This window comes from Ambystoma mexicanum, chromosome 13, assembly GCF_040938575.1.
Source record: "Ambystoma mexicanum isolate Mex_15411 chromosome 13, UKY_AmexF1_1, whole genome shotgun sequence".
NCBI classification, from domain to species: Eukaryota; Metazoa; Chordata; class Amphibia; order Caudata; family Ambystomatidae; genus Ambystoma; species Ambystoma mexicanum.
Window position 1 is genome coordinate 498,111,705 of NC_090938.1, and position 17,286 is coordinate 498,128,990.

The 17,286-nt window shown below is 47.0% G+C and overlaps 1 protein-coding gene across 1 annotated transcript in view; it reads left to right on the top strand.

Annotated features, from left to right (window-relative positions):
- WNT3 (Wnt family member 3) overlaps positions 1–17,286 on the top strand; it is a 161,485-nt gene that overhangs the window by 116,782 nt on the left and 27,417 nt on the right. The window contains exon 2 of the mRNA XM_069634160.1: positions 4,714–4,955. Within this exon, the coding sequence (XP_069490261.1) occupies positions 4,714–4,955 (242 nt within the window). The remainder of the gene's footprint in view (positions 1–4,713; positions 4,956–17,286) is intronic.

The window sequence follows — 17,286 nt, forward strand, 5'->3', positions numbered from 1 at the left end:
TTCATTATTTATCTGCAAAGGAAAGTGACGTAAATTACATCTGGTCAAAGGTCTCCTGTCTGGGCCATCACTGATGCTTAAAGGGAGTGCTTCCAAAAGGACCTCATTGCAGAACTACCCGTAAACTATTCGTAATGTTCTCTACATTACCCTCTAAATCATGGCACGAATAATTAACCAACAATATCATGTTAATGTCACATTTTTTATATAGTGCTGCATGCGACAATTTTAGACTCCACCGGAGGTGTAATGGCTTTAGTTTGTCGAGTCAAACACTGATGATCTCACTTGATCTATAGGAGAGGTGCACGTATGGCATGAGCAGGCTACACCCCACCATGTGGCCTAGGTTCCTGCATATTGGTCCTTAGGGAGCCAGAAGGCCAGCATTCTTGACTACCCAATCACTGACATCTCCATGGTGTGGGGGGGGGGGGCACCGCCCATTAAGGATGCCAAAAGACTCCTTGGATATCACTGCAAAGGTCCTGCAAATGTGTCCTTGGCCTCTCGAGGTAGGGATCACGAAGCGGCCGAGTGCTGAGCTCAGTTCCTAGCCTATGCAGAGACATTCTCTCTCTTGGCCTTTTCGCATGGCTGAATGGGGGAAAATGTGCAGCCAAAATAGCTTTGCCTGAAAATGTTCTTGAAATTTGCGGATCACGGCCGGCAATTCAGCCACACACATACGCATGTACGTGTGGTCTCGTTCTGTGTGACACAGGGCCCGATTCATGGAAATGTGCACAGAAATCCTGCAAGGGCTGCATGCCGCGAACTCAGAATAAAAAATGCACGTCCCGCATATTCATGGAATTGTTTGCACAAAGTAGCCGTATTCGCAAGTTGCAGCCGCAACGCACCCGACACGCCCCCACGAAAAGCATAGACAGCCAGATCAGCTACATTTCTGCGCTCCCCCGGGCGCGAATACACGCCCACACGCACCCTTCAAACAGTTTGTGGGGTTCCCCGCAAGCAATCCTGCATCTCAGGGACCCTGCGCAGGGCCCCCGTAACTGTTCCTGGCAACCTGCGTATGAAAAATTGTAACTCGGTCTAAACTGGGAAAATCTGAGGTCAAACCCTCGTTAACTGCTCCTGCACCCCGCTACACTGCTTATACACACCCCAAAGTTACATTGGAACCCCGGTTGAGTACAAGCACCCCGAAATCCGACATCCAACCCGACCTACATGTTGCAAATCCTACACGCAAATATACTTACGGCTGCCTTCAGGTGGCAGATTGTATGAAGGTCTTGCGTGGCCATTTCCCGACCGAGAGGTTGCACGATTGAATCTATGAATACGTCTTGTGGGCTTGCGAGGGACTGCCTGCAGGTTTTCCCTTGGAACACCCATTTTTTGAGCAAGTTCTTCCCCATTTTTGGTGGTCCGCCCCCTTCTCAGCCCTCAGCACAAGCCATGCTTACCCTCACCTTGGAGTCTCACGCAAGGCCCTCGACAGCTCGCAGAGACGTGCCAAGCCTGCGCGAACTCCACGCAAGGCCAGGAAAAGTACTGCACATTCCATGCCATGAATTGACGAACAGGGATTTGTGTGCAGAATGGCACGCAATTACCCTATTTTACACGCAAATAATTCCATGAATCGGGCCCAAAGCGTGCAGATTCGGTTCACATCTAAGTCAGCACAATTTGGTGGATTGTGAAGAGTCTTGCTGCTCCACCAAAGACCAAGCCTGTGTCAAATTGACGTGGGGGGGCAGTGAAAGGGCAGCCAATAATCACATCTCCACAGTTTGCACTCAGGGCACTGCATACTCCTTCGATCTTTGACCTCTCCGTTTGGAGTATCAATATATAGGGGATGATTTGACAACACCATTGCTTTTGTTCACCCTTTGCAGGGGGATCTGTGTGAATACTTAGATCCCCTATTTAACACAGGTTTACATCTGATCTCACTTACAGCACCTGCCAGCTAAAGATCAGAGGGTGTCCCATTTCCATCCATTCATCAGCTTAAAGGAATGACTAGGACCACGTGTAATGCATGGCTATAGATACTCCAATGCACGTTTCTGTTCCCTGTGGCTTGGATTAAGGTGTCATCAGTAACCACACCGCACATTTCTTGATCACGGAGAACTTCCAAGGGAAATACTCAATGTATCTACTGCTGTCATTAACGGGGCTAAGTACTCAAACAAGAAGAATCAGGCTACATGAGTGCGATGCTGAACAAATTACCCTGGGAACGCTCTCCTCCTGGGGGAGAGGTAGGGGTTGTGCCGCAGTGAGGAGGGGGCTGGCCAAGGGGTGCGGACCCCCAGGCCAGCTCCCATCTCTTCATGGAACCCAAGCCTGGTGAATTTGCATAAAAGCAAAGAGCATTTTGGGAGCATAAGAATGCCCAAAATGTTAAATGTGAAACTTGTCTGTGATACTGATTAAGAAAACCTTTGAGCAAGTAATGGAAGCTGATCTCTGCTCTTTTTAAGGGTCAAAATACTCACCCTAACACAATGTCTGTAAATGTCAGGGTTCTATGTGATATTGTTGAATATTAAAGGATGCACACAAAAAAAGGGATTTTTTTTCGTGAGATTTGGTGCAGCCTTTAATATTCACCCAATATAACGTTTTAACCCCCCCCCCCCTGTTAAATGTGTGGGTTTCACACCGAAATCCCCCATTATTCCTGCACCATCTCCCCCATAACTGTTCCTAAGCCTTCACCCCACTAACACATACACCACTCCATACAACCCTTCTGCCCAGCCCCCTCCCCACACACTCCCAACACCACCCCACAACATTCACACAGGCAGCAAACACACACACACACACACCCACTTACGTCACTTCCGTTTTCCTGTGCTCTTCTCGACCGCACCGGTCATCCCCTGCGCGCACTCGTGTACGACAGGGGCATGATATTTAGATAGACTGCCCTGTGAAAAATGTAATAAAAAAATGTTGGGGTGCAAAATCAACTCCCAATAGAATACGTTCTTGTGTGCTTATTTGCAAAACAAGAAGGTATGCTATTGGGAGTTGATTTTGCCAAAAACATTTTTTAATTAGTTTCTCATGAGTATATGTATCTTAATTTGTTGATTTGGTAAAGGAAATATTTCTTTAGGCACGTTTTCTGTTATGAATGAATTTCTATGACACCCTTTTATGTATGTGTAAGAGATGGTGTATTGAGTAATTTAATAATCTGTGCTATATTTATTTTTAATATGATTTTTGATATGTGAAATATTGTGTAGATAGTGGGTCCTTTCTCTGCACACTACAACATGGCTCCAGTCTTCTTTTGATCCTTAGTTTTTTTATTTGTAAAACGACGTTGTCACTTAGGACCAATTGCAGAACATATATACCAATGTGGCCGGTCTTTGAACAGTATGTGAGGGTTTGGATGTTTCTGCCTCCCGACTCTGTGGTGAGTCTTCGGCAACGCGGGCTGCCCGTGCCAGAGCGTGGCTTGGGAGCAGATATTGGCATTTCCTAGGCCAGCCCTTGGGCTGGATAGCTCAGGGGCAACCTGCTCGCCTTGGAAGCAAGACGAAACGGAGCACCGCAAGTTCAACCCCGGGGTCCGCGCTTAGAAACCTCTGGGTATTAAGCGCGTTATAAATAACCTATCATGTCAGATAAATAACATATATCAATTGCCGCTTCTCCATCTTGTTCAGGCCCATTTCCTAAGCTTCATTAGTAGCGAATTATTCGGTACCATTCCCCTGCACCACGAGACATAAATCCAAGAAGGGGAAAAGGTCATAGATTCAGTTTGTGTTGGGTTGCCCATCTCTATATCCCATAAATAAGTACTGAACTTGTTCCACTACAGTCAGTTTCCATGTTGACCAAGTAATGGGCAACAAGCACCGCTGTCCTCTTGGTCCACAGCTAAATCAGCTAGTCAACCCACCCCACAATATGACCCCAAGCTCTCCCTTAATGATCTGTTCCCCCCGTGCAACATCCCGCCCGCCCGCACTCCTTCACCTCCTGGCTGGTAACATGAAGGTCATTACATAGGGATAGGCTTCAGGATTTGGCAGGGTTTTTTACAGCAGATTTTTTACAAACAAAACTCATCGAAATGTTTAGGGGGTTTAGAAGAATATATATTTGGGGTGTGGGCCTTAGGAAATATATAAAATATTAGGGGAATGGGGGTTTAACATAAATAAAAAAACAAAAAATTAGATGAATTTTTTTCATTTAAAAAATCTGCGGTAAAAAAAACAGCGAAAAAACATCCCACGATGAAATGACATGGAACTGTGCTTAAAGACGGTCTTCCACTCTTTGTATTCATGGTTTTCAGCACCTTCCCCATCAACAACCGGTTCAATGTTTTAACTCCTATATACACATGTTTTCATTTATTTGGGGTATTTATTGAGGGCAAACCTAGCTTGAAGAATGTGCTGGACATCAGAGGTTAACAGGATTATGTGTTAGGGTGCAACGTTACAACAGGGCTGTCTTAGATCACAGTTAAGCACCAAGATCAGTAATTAGAGGCGATTAGGGTCGAGGAGGGGTGGGTTGGGGGGTCTTATGGTACTTTATCATGTCTGTGTAAAGCACCAACCAGTGGACTGCTCCTGCCACCCATATGGCCTTTTGTAGAGTGCGTGTTGGTGAAGACGCTTGGAAGCTCCAAAGATGGAGCCAGTCGGACACTAACGGCTTGTGTTTTCTCTCTTCCTCCACTAGGTCTTTGGCTCTGGGGCAGCAGTACACCTCACTGGGCTCGCAACCAATCCTCTGCGGCTCGATCCCCGGTCTCGTCCCCAAGCAGCTTCGCTTCTGCCGGAACTACATCGAGATCATGCCCAGTGTGGCCGAGGGCGTGAAGCTTGGCATCCAGGAGTGCCAGCACCAGTTTCGTGGCAGGCGGTGGAACTGCACAACCATCGACGACAGCCTTGCCATCTTCGGCCCCGTCCTAGACAAAGGTAGGAAGGAGCATTGCGGTCTAGAAAGAGAAAGTGAGCGCTAGACTAGGACGGAAGACACAGCTTTACGTGAAACTTCGAGACTTGGAAGACCTCAAATGACCTGCTTAGTGCTAACATTACCTATACCAAGATAAACCGTTGCCAGAATCGTAGATAGGGCTACAGTTCTTGCTATGTCATTTCCCACTCATTGCATGTAGTGTAGGCCCACACCGTGGCTTCTTGGTGTGGACAGTAGGGTGCAGATCACTTTGACTGTTGCAAGATGACCTAATGTGGTTGAAATGAAGAGAAGTAGTGAGATCAAAGAGCAGAGATTACAAACTGGGTTGTATGGAAGCTCACAATGCTTTATGAAACAAGGGATCCCATGTTATGGTAGACTATGGGATATATATATATATATATATATATCATACAGTTGTGGCAATGGCTCTATAGTATGCAGAGAGAATTGTTATAGTTTTAGGCACCACGAGCACGGGCCTTTTTACAAGTTTCCACCAACTGGCTGCTATTGCATAGATAACAACGATGGAGGGCGCGGCAACCCATGGACCCTGGTGCTCTTAACGGCTCTATAGTATGCGTCTGCAACCTATTATCTTTCAGATGCTTTGGGCCACAACTCCCATGTTCCCTCCCCATCGGCTATGCTGGTAAGGGCAGATGGGAGTTGCTGTCCAAAACCTTTGGACGAACTAAAACTTGCAGATCACTGCTGTATAGTTAGGATTGCATCGGACAATGACACAAATGCTTTATCCTGTAACCTTTTGATCCCGTAGATGGATCTACACCAAATTTGGCAAACAATTTCGATCCAGCATGGCAAATTTGGGAAAAAGCAACGCACAGGTTCAAAAGTTATGAGAAGTTCAAAAGGTTCCATGTGTTAATATCCCCGCAAAAATATCGCCATACAAGAATGGCACCATATTTATGCGGCAATATTAACCCATTAAACCTGTGGGGGACACCCCCACAACCCCCATATATGTTCCAAGGGAGCGGGGGTCACCCGCCGCACCCCCGCTCCCATTTACCCCAAACATTATCGCCACTAATAATATCGCTTATGGCCGTTCCCATCGACCATATATATGTGGCGATATTATTGGTGGGGATAATATTACCCGATACTGTTTAAAATAGTCAAATGTTTTCATTTGCTTAGAAAGGGGATTACAATAGCAAAAATGCTTTTTGGAACACAATTTCTCAAAATTGTCGTCTTCGATATTTCTAAAATTTTAAAGTATATAAATATTATCATTTTTTTTTAAGTTAAGTTTACTATAGAACTAAACATTAGTCTGCAAACAATGGAAATAGCATTGTTTTTAATGTAGTTTTGACTTCATGATATGTTTACTGTTAATGTTAAGTTTAATATTTTAAACCTTAACCTTGATATTTCCAATATTTGTAGATTTGACTTTTTAGCTAGATAGTAACCATGCCTTTTTAATAAAGTGTTTTCATTCTATGTAATATCTGAATTGCATTGAAGCCAGTAAAGTGTTTGAAGAACCAGTGAAGATATCATTGAGAAGGGCTAAGGGATTGTCAGGTGTTTTAGACTTCGCGCCCATCTATCGGATCAGACAGCCAGAAAGAGACTGATAGAATTGATTTGCGTAGCCTATGTGCATCTGAACTAGAGTGAAGATCCTGCACCTTGAGAAAGACAAAGGAGCAATGTTTTGTAATCGCAGGTGGTCTCTTGCTCTGATGCTGCAGATAGAGGGGATGCCTCTAGGTGTGGAATGGTATTCCGGGAAATTGTCTTTTGAGAAGCTCACCTTGAATCTTCTCCACAATACCGGCAAGTATAATTTGCCCATCCTCTTCTCCACAATGTAATCCTCATTGTTGTTATCATATGTTCTTTCGCAAAGACCACGTTAGCATGTACCACTCTTTTACCACCCCCTAGGTCAACGAGTGTATATTTCTCCTGATTGTACTGTGATTGTTGCCCTCCCCTCTATGTTAGTGGCACTAGCCAAGTATTTCCCCACTCTTCACCCTATTTTATAAACCAACTCTTCATAACCGTCCCTTCCCCAGGACCCACCATTGCGTGTCCCAAAAAGGTCTTTCCCATCACCACATACATGTGGCATTTGCTTACTCTTTTCCCACCCAGACATCATTGACGTCTGCCAAATATTTGCTGCCTCCATCAAGGGTACTCCTCCTGCATATTGTGATCAATGGTAGTTTCTAAGCAGTTCCCATCCCAGCTCTAAGCTTCTTGGTGACTATTTTGGACTATACCAATCTATCGCCAATCAGATAGATTCCTTCTTTGACTATTTCACTTCTATTGTGTCTGAATCTCTCGGTGCAACATCTCAATGATAAGGCATTGCGGTACCCATAGGACATTTACATTCTCTATATCTTATTTTAAAAAGACCAAGTCCACCTCAAATATTTACCTGCCATTCACTCACCTATCCCCAGAAATATTTTATTTTCGACAGTTTGTTATAATATTTTTTATCCAACATGTACAAACCCTGTGTTACAAACAGCAAAAGAAATGGTTCACCTTTCTCTCGCAATGAATTGAACCCGTCAGTGTCTTGTAGAGTACTGACCACAGCAAGAAGTCCCACCAAGCTTCCTCTTACAGATCACCCTCGTAGAGTACTGACCACAACAAGAAGTCCCACCAATCTTCTTCTTACCGATCACCCTTGTAGAGTACTGACCACAGCAAGAAGTCCCACCAACCTTCTTCTTACAGATCACCCTTATAGAGTACTGACCACAGCAAGAAGTCCCACCAAGCTTCTTCTTACCGATCACCCTTGTAGAGTATTGACCACAGCAAGAAGTCCCACCAAGCTTCTTCTTACAGATCACCCTTGTAGAGTAATGACCACAGCAAGTAGTCCCACCAAGCTTCTTCTTACAGATCACCCTTGTAGAGTACTGACCACAGCCAGAAGCCCCACCAAGCTTCTTCTTACCGATCACCCTTGTAGAGTATTGACCACAGCAAGAAGTCCCACCAAGCTTCTTCTTACAGATCACCCTTGTAGAGTACTGACCACAGCAAGAAGTCCCACCAAGCTTCTTCTTACAGATCACCCTTGTAGAGTACTGACCACAGCAAGAAGTCCCACCAAGCTTCTTCTTACCGATCACCCTTGTAGAGTACTGACCACAGCAAGAACTTCCACCAAGCTTCTTCTTACAGATCACCCTTGTAGAGCACTGACCACAGCAAGAAGTCCCACCAAGCTTCTTCTTACAGATCACCCTTGTAGAGCACTGACCACAGCAAGAAGTCCCACCAAGCTTCTTCTTACCGATCACGCTTGGAGAGCACTGACCACAGCAAGAAGTTCCACCAAGCTTCTTCTTACAGATCACCCTTGTAGAGTACTGGTCATGGTAAGTCATTCCATCCAGACCCACAGTTAAGGACCTTTATGACCACAAATGGTGACCTAACTGCCATAGATTACAGCCTAACCACCTCATACAACCCTTGCTCCTTTACCTCCATCTTGTAATATGTCCACACTTGACAATCTCCTATCAACACAAAGCAATAAGTGAAAGTCGAATGTGGGGCAGCAGGAGCACCTCTATTGACAGGCAAAGCTGGGATGAGAACTTCGGGCTCTTGGTGGCACAAAAGATGGCTTACCAACTAGACAACATCTCTTGCTCAAAGATCAAGTTTAATTTTTCGGCTTTTGGAAAAGCAAAAATGTATCATACATTTTGGAACCAAATAAAAACACACATTACTCCGAGGTTGTGGGAAATCGTGTGACTCCTATTCTGTTCGCTTTACAAAGTCCAGCCTGCTCCTGACCCAGAAACAAGTAATGTTTCTATTTTTTTTAAGCATTTCGTCACAGCATAAAAAATACGAGCAGTAAAAACACATGGTATAGACAACTCAATGCAGTAAACACCACGACAAAAACACCACAGCAGTGTTAAAATTGTTAAATAACATCACTAGAGTCTTAAAATTATTAAATAAGAACATGTTGGTAACCCTCAGCTTAAAAATTCCAGGTAAAGTGTGAAATTGCATCAAAATGCGTTGGACACTCCTCAAGCTAAAAAAGCCTAAAGGTTGCTCTTTGCCAGTGCGGAGACCGGGGAAGGGCCACCGTTACATAGAATGTAACATCCTGGTATGCACAGAAATAATCAAACACAAAAATACCTAATGAAAAATTACCACATTTATTTGGTCTTTTTGTACATTTAAAATAATATATAGATGCAGGGGGTGGGGTTAGGGTATAGGTGAAGGTAGGGGGGGGAGTGACGGGCAGGGGGTTTCCCCCCGCATTATTAAAAAAAAATTGGACCAAAGAAAATGTGGTCATTTCTCATTACGTATATTTTTTTCAGGTCTTTTCATGGTAAACCTGACATCCTCACTCACTGCCCCCAAAATCTCTCCATCTCAGAGGCGCTGAGCTCCAGGGCTATTAGACTTCTTTGCCTGATGACACCAAGCCCCATAAATAAAACTTGCGGTTGATTGGTAATATCGGTATCAAAGTCCCTCAAAAGAAATGACTGGGCGACGTTAGGGTTATCCAGGAGACCTTCACTTCTTAAGAAGGGGCAGATGTGCTGTGTCCTAAAGACATCCTAAGCAGGCCATAGACCAAGAAAATTGGGACCGTCTTCCCTCTCTGCCAGACACATTTTGCTATTTGGATTCGAACGTCCCTTCCCATTTATTAGCATTGGAGGTTAGAAGTAGAACGTCAGCTCGAGCAGCGAGAGCGGAGAGGTGTCCGATCTGCGGATTGCCAATCATCGACACAGCTGGTTGATGGCTTTACCCTTCTAGCCCAACGTATGTGGGCCCAGCTTGCCACCTCCATCGCCCTTGTCCCGGGAGGATAGCTCAGCGGCAGCGTGCGCGTCTTGGAAGCAAGACGACACGAAGGAACAACAGGTTCGATCCCCGGGTCCGCGCTTAGAAACCTCTGGGTGTTTAAGCGCGTTATAAATACGTAACTAAGACAAAAAGAACACAATTACGCAACTAAGAAAAGCAAACAATTCCTGTAACAGCGCCTCGATGCCTACGGGCTGTGTTAGCGCTTTATAAATGTTAAATAAATAAATTAATTAATTAATCTTACTCCTGGGGCTTCTTGGAGTTTTTGCAGTAGGGGCCTATGGCTAGTTTCCTTCCCAGAAACATACGTTGTAGGCTGGACAGAGCGGAACTGCCTTCAAGGATCTTACACTACGACTTTTCCCTTGGATGCTTTCTCTACTAATATCCCTCTCCCTCCCAGCACTTTGAGAGTGCCTTGGGAGCACTATACAAGCAACCCCCAGCACCCAGCCTGCTAGAACTGAATCGCCGGGGCTTTAGGGAGAGCCGGAGCGAGGCGTTGCGGACACTGGTGTCCGACATTTCATACTATCCAAGTAATCGAGCTCGCCCCTTTTTGCTTCTGCCCCCTCTCCCCCTTTGTGGAACTCTCTAAACCCAGAAACAGGCGTGCCCTGCCCTTGGTGTCTTTTTCAGAAATTGTTAATGACTCACAATTTGTGTTGTCCTTTTTAGAATCTTAATTACTTGGTTGTTTAATTAACACGCTTGGTGTTTTCCACTATTTTATAGTGCTGTATTACCATAGCTTGCATTTGGTTTTTTCCCCTTAGATTTTTTTATTTTGTTTTTCTGCTTTCTTATTTTCTCCAGCTAGTTATTGATTTATTTATATGTTCATTCTGGTATGCGTCTTAATAGTGTATTTTACTGGACAGTGTCCACTACACTCCGGGTCCACAGTGTACTTTATAGATTTTAGAATTAAAATAAAATGTGCATTCATCTTTATGCCGGTGACTGAAGGAGAGATACGATTTGTAATTTATAACGCGCTTAATACGGGGATCGAACCTGTGCTGCTCCTGTCTTGCTTCCAAGGCGAGCACGTTGCCCCTGAGCTATCCTCGTGGTGCAATTAGCTACTGGGAAAGAATAAAACAGAGTTCTTCATTTCTGCTTCCCACTTGACTACATTGTGCGATCTTAAACAAACCACAATTTCCCGCTGCCTCAGTTCCGCAGTGCGCCAACATTGTGAGCTCTTAAAAATGCACTGAACACTAGCGATGATGTACAAAACAGGGCACATTGACATGACACTTTTCAGAAAGGCTTTGAAAGAAAAGCGGATTCAACATGAAAGGGTGAGCTAAGGCAACAAGGCCATCAGCAGTGACCAATCACCCGCAAATCCCTTCTGGGTAAAATCAATAGTGCCCTGAAACAGCCTTACTGCTGGACGTGGCGCTACACGCTATCACCCCATTACTGCGCAGCTGAAAATACTGCAGACGAAAATGCGGATTTTTGGGGCAATAAATAATGTGAGGGGGGTATGGGGGTGAGTGCAGGGTGTCTCCCCCTATATAATTGCATTGAAATATGCAAAAAGGAAAAATAAACATCCACATTTTCGACTGCTGTATTTTATTTTCGCAGCAATCAGATAGATCTGCGCTAAACAAGCTCTGAATAACACAATAGCGCTGTAAGCGCAGAACGGTAGTAATGTGCGCATTGCACGTGCTTTTTACCCTAACACAGCATGAAAATGACTGTCCTACCGAAGAATAAATATATCATCTGCTTCACAACCCCTTCTCCGCAATTATCCCCCCAGCTATGCACCATTCCCTCAAATTGGTTTTGGCCCCACAACTTTGCAACTTTGAGCAGCTCGCCCTGAAGCTCTTGCACTGTGCTTAGGAAAGTCACAGCCTGTGTACCTTCTTGTCGAGACATGCTTTTGTTGTGTGTCTTTTAATAGCAGCATTTTGGTGATTTGGGTCGCTCGGTGCCACTGTACCAGAGGTGGACTGTCCGGTCATCAATTGCCCGAAAGAGCAACAGAACTCCAGCAGACATGGTCACGTGTGTGAGGGTTGGCCTGAGTAACAACACAGACAGAATTGCAGAGACTGACTAGCGTGACATATGGACAGAGAGGTGAGGGACAGCCGTGTGTCATGCCGGAACACGATCACTGTAAGGAAGGACATGTGTCTAAACCTTGACAGACCCACAAAATGACTGTGCGTGTCGTCAGACAACAATGCAAATAACCAACCCTACTAAAACCTCACCCCTCTGCATACACCTCTCAAGCTCTAACTAAACCCAACCATACCTCTAAAACCACAGCAAACCACACACACTTCACTACACTGCAACAACAAAACAAACCACACATAGCCTTACACAAGAGCACAAGGCGGATACCGACCGGAAACCACACCAAAAAGCTCAGCTGTGTTAACCGAACTGAAGCTGCCAACAGCACATCACAGCTCTCTTGCTCTTTCTCTTCTACTAAGGTACCCCAACCCACACCTTTCTTTTTTTCAGAGCCGCCAGAGCGCCAGGGGACCACTCTGGGTGGTGATAGTGCGCAGTATAAAGATCCTTTAACATCAACATGTCCGGCAACCCCAGACCTAACTCTTCCACAAACTCCAATTCTTACCCTAATCCAATTCTAAATCTTCGTAAACCTAACAGGAACAAGCCACATAGCTATATTAGCACCAGGGATGAAGGTTCCAGCCAATCAGATTGTCAGCAGCGTGGGCTGGTTCTTCTGAACCACGCCCGCGTTCCATCCCATGGCTGGAACTTCTTCCCTGAGTTTCCATTTGCCGGCATATCCCGGAGCCCTCTCAATGGCACCTACCACTCGCTCCCACCTAAATCTTTCTTTCCTCCCTCACCCGACCCCGGCCACCTGCACTTACCTGCTCCGCTACCTCTGGTCCTCCACTTCTCCGCGCTCTGCCGCCAGCCAGTCGTAGAAATGTAATATGCGCCTCCAGGTCAACTGTGACCTGCACGCACAATGGGGGCTCTTCCAACTCTACCCTGCGACCAAAGTACTAATAGCCATGACACCCACTGCGGCGTGCCGGATCGCCAGCCAAAGGCTCTGGGGCTGAGTGTTATGGCTTTTGCTTTGCCTAGACCCGAGCCATTACCAGCCAATCCAGCCTACCGCCACAGGTGTTATTGTTATATAACTCACTACTGTTACGCAACATAGGGTGGTTGACAATTTGGTCGACGCCCACTTGCAGTAGGCTGCTTCTTGGTGGCCACTACGATGAAATGGCTGCCCTGATAACTTGCTCCGCTGCTTCGTCTCTTCCGCTGGTCTTGTGCACCGATTTATGTTATGTTGTTGGGTCTTGTACCGCGCTCCACCGCCATTTGCATGGTTACTTGGTGGTACTGTGGTATCCCAGGACATATTTTGCCCCTGAATTCTGCATTCCTTGACTCAGATGCAGAAAGTCGCCATCCTCTTCGGCCAGCCTGCTCTGTTTTTTTGTGTTTTTTTTTTTAAAGCTGCCACTCAAGTGGCCTTCGGCGAGTTTCATGGCACGGGCAACTAAAGGAGCAGCCTTTGCACTGGGAGCTCGGTGCCACCGATCCCAGAATCTCCTGCATTTGCGAGAGATTAGTTACAATTTAAATCTCGTTCAGGGGGTCTGAAGAGAGAGGAGGGAAGCCGTAGAATGGGTTTAGGAGCCATGAAAGGGGGCTAAGCTGTCCCCCCCGCTGGGAGGCGCGGCCGGCGCGATCTTCCCAGAGCCCCGGTCGTTTCAATCCACTGCGCCATTCACACGCCCTTTACCCGGATTGTGATCCAAAGGAAGAAAAAAAGGACCCTGGGCAGGGATTTCCCAGCAGGGCGCTGCGCGGGCTGCGAGGGGACGGCGGGGCAGGCCGCGGGCTGCCCGTTGCCAGGGTTGGCCAGGGAATGCCAGCTCTCCGGGCTGGTTACGGCGGCCCCAGGAAACGTCCTGCTTTATTGGAGTAATGCACTGTGACACAGAGGGAACAAAGGCCGAGTGAGAACCCCAGCAGGTAACGGGGGATGGCTGGAGGGACAGCCGCCCACAGCACTGTCAGACAACTGCGTCAAGCCTAATCGCCCATCGCCCCCAGAGCACTTCCTCCTGTAGGCCTCTCGCGTCCCCGTGGCTGCTCTCCGCTCTCCCCACTTTCCACACACTCCTCAACCGTCTGCCATCCTTTTGGTACCCAGAGTTATGGATTGCGTCTTAAAAGTTGGCAACACGTCATCATGCCTCCCCCACCCCCACCTCTCCGCCGTCTTTCCTCCCTCCTGTCCTCTCTTCGCATTTAACATGTTTTTAAATACACATTCCCACCCCCTCGACGGCCACAACAATATGTAATATTATTAGCAGTGAAATGCCAACGCAGTAGAGCCTGCTGCTTTTTAGTCACGTGACTCTGTCCCTCCTATCCAGTTCCGATCTCGCCTCAAGCAGGGCCATCTTTCACCCTAACATTACCTGCACGCGATTGGTACCGCCTTATCATTTTAAGTGCTTTGGCATAAAGTGCTCCATAAATGAAAACAAAAATAAAAATGTTACTATGTAGTTGCCTCAAGCATCCACGAGGTCGTCATTCTGTTCGCTACTGTTTCATCAAGTCTTAGCTGCCTGTCAAATCAATAATCTGAAAACATTTAAATAAAAAAAAAAGGCAGGCAAAGCTATTTTCTAAAACAACAAAAAACATACAGGGAGCAGGAGCTGCATCACGGCACCAAACCCTGCGCTGCCGCCGCCCCCTCCTGTGGCCCACCCTCTCTATGAGCCCGCAGGAAGCCGTGGGCACCGCTGTGCTCCCTCCTTCAGCGTTAAAGTCGGAAGTGGCTTGGAAGAGTTCATTTCTTATTTATTTAATCCTGAGTTTCATCATCACCCAGGAGAAACAATAGAGGCAGGCACCAAGTACAGTACAGTGGCGCAACATTTATACAAGGATTGGACAGCAGGGGATGAGGTTGCGCACATTTATAACAAGGATTGGGCAGCAGGGGTGAGGTTGCGCACGTTTATAACAAGGATTGGACAGCAGGGGATGAGGTTGCGCACATTTATAACAAGGATTGGGCAGCAGGGGTGAAGCTGCGCACATTTATAACAAGGATTGGGCAGCAGGGGTGAGGTTGCGCACATTTATAACAAGGATTGGACAGCAGGGATGAGGTTGCGCACATGTATACAAGGATTGGACAGCAGGGGATGAGGTTACGAACATTTATAACAAGGATTGGGCAGCAGGGGTGAGGTTGGGCAACAGGGAATGAGGTTGGGCAGCAGGGTATGAGGTTGCGCACATTTATAACAAGGATTGGACAGCAGGGGATGAGGTTGCGCACATGTATACAAGGATTGGACAGCGGGGGATGAGGTTACGAACATGTATACAAGGATTGGACAGCAGGGGATGAGGTTGCACACATTTATAACAAGGACTGGACAGCAGGGGATGAGGTTGCGCACATGTATACAAGGATTGGACAGCAGGGGATGAGGTTACGAACATTTATAACAAGGATTGGGCAGCAGGGGTGAGGTTGGGCAACAGGGAATGAGGTTGGGCAGCAGGGTATGAGGTTGGGCACATTTTTACAAGGATCGGGCAGCAGGGGCTGAGGTTGGGCAGCCGGGCATGCGTTTTCACACATTTATGCAAGGATTGGACAGCAGGGGATGAGGTTGCGCACATGTATACAAGGATTGGACAGCAGGGGATGAGGTTACGAACATGTATACAAGGATTGGACAGCAGGGGATGAGGTTGCACACATTTATAACAAGGATTGGACAGCAGGGGATGAGGTTGCGAACATTTATAACAAGGATTGGGCAGCAGGGGTGAGGTTGGGCAACAGGGAATGAGGTTGGGCAGCAGGGTATGAGGTTGCGCACATTTATAACAAGGATTGGACAGCACGGGATGAGGTTGCGCACATGTATACAAGGATTGGACAGCAGGGGATGAGGTTACGAACATGTATACAAGGATTGGACAGCAGGGGATGAGGTTGCACACATTTATAACAAGGATTGGACAGCAGGGGATGAGGTTGCGCACATGTATACAAGCATTGGACAGCAGGGGATGAGGTTACAAACATTTATAACAAGGATTGGGCAGCAGGGATGAGGTTGGGCAACAGGGAATGAGGTTGGGCAGCAGGGTATGAGGTTGCGCACATGTATACAAGGATTGGACAGCAGGGGATGAGGTTACGAACATGTATACAAGGATTGGACAGCAGGGGATGAGGTTGCACACATTTATAACAAGGATTGGGCAGCAGGGGATGAGTTTGCGCACATGTATACAAGCATTGGACAGCAGGGGATGAGGTTACGAACATTTATAACAAGGATCGGGCAGCAGGGGTGAGGTTGGGCAACGGAATGAGGTTGGGCAGCAGGGTATGAGGTTGGGCACATTTTTACAAGGATCGGGCAGCAGGGGCTGAGGTTGGGCAGCAGGGCATGCGTTTTCACACATTTATGCAAGGATTGGACAGCAGGGGATGAGGTTGCGCACATTTATAACAAGGATTGGGCAGCTGGGCTGAGGTTGGGCAACAGGGAATGAGGTGGGGCAGCAGGGTATGAGGTTGGGCACATTTTTACAAGGATTGGGCAGCAGGGGATGAGGGTGGGCAGCATGGGATGAGTTTGCGCACATTTATACAAGGGTTGGGCAGCAGGGAATGAGGTTGGGCAGCAGGGCATGAGTTTTCACACATTTATACACGATTAGGCAGCAGGAGATGAGGTTGCACACCTTTATAACAAGGATTGGGCAGCAGGGGGTGAGGTTGGGCAGCAGGGGACGAGGTTTCGCAGCAGGGGACGAGGTTGCGCACATTTATACAAGGATTGGGCAGCAGGGGCTGAGGTTGCGCACATTTATACAAGGACTGGGCAGCAGGGGATGAGGTTGCACACATTTATAACAAGGATTGGGCAGCAGGGGTGAGGTTGGGCAACGGGATGAGGTTGGGCAGCAGGGTATGAGGTTGGGCACATTTTTACAAGGATTGGGCAGCAGGGGCTGAGGTTGCGCACATTTATACAAGGATTGGACAGCAGGGGATGAGGTTGCACACATTTATAACAAGGATTGGGCAGCAGGGGATGAGTTTGCGCACATGTATACAAGCATTGGACAGCAGGGGATGAGGTTACGAACATTTATAAGAAGGATTGGGCAGCAGGGGTGAGGTTGGGCAACAGGGAATGAGGTTGGGCAGCAGGGTATGAGGTTGGGCACATTTTTACAAGGATCGGGCAGCAGGGGCTGAGGTTGGGCAGCAGGGCATGCGTTTTCACACATTTATGCAAGGATTGGACAGCAGGGGATGAGGTTGCGCACATTTATAACAAGGATTGGGCAGCTGGGCTGAGGTTGGGCAACAGGGAA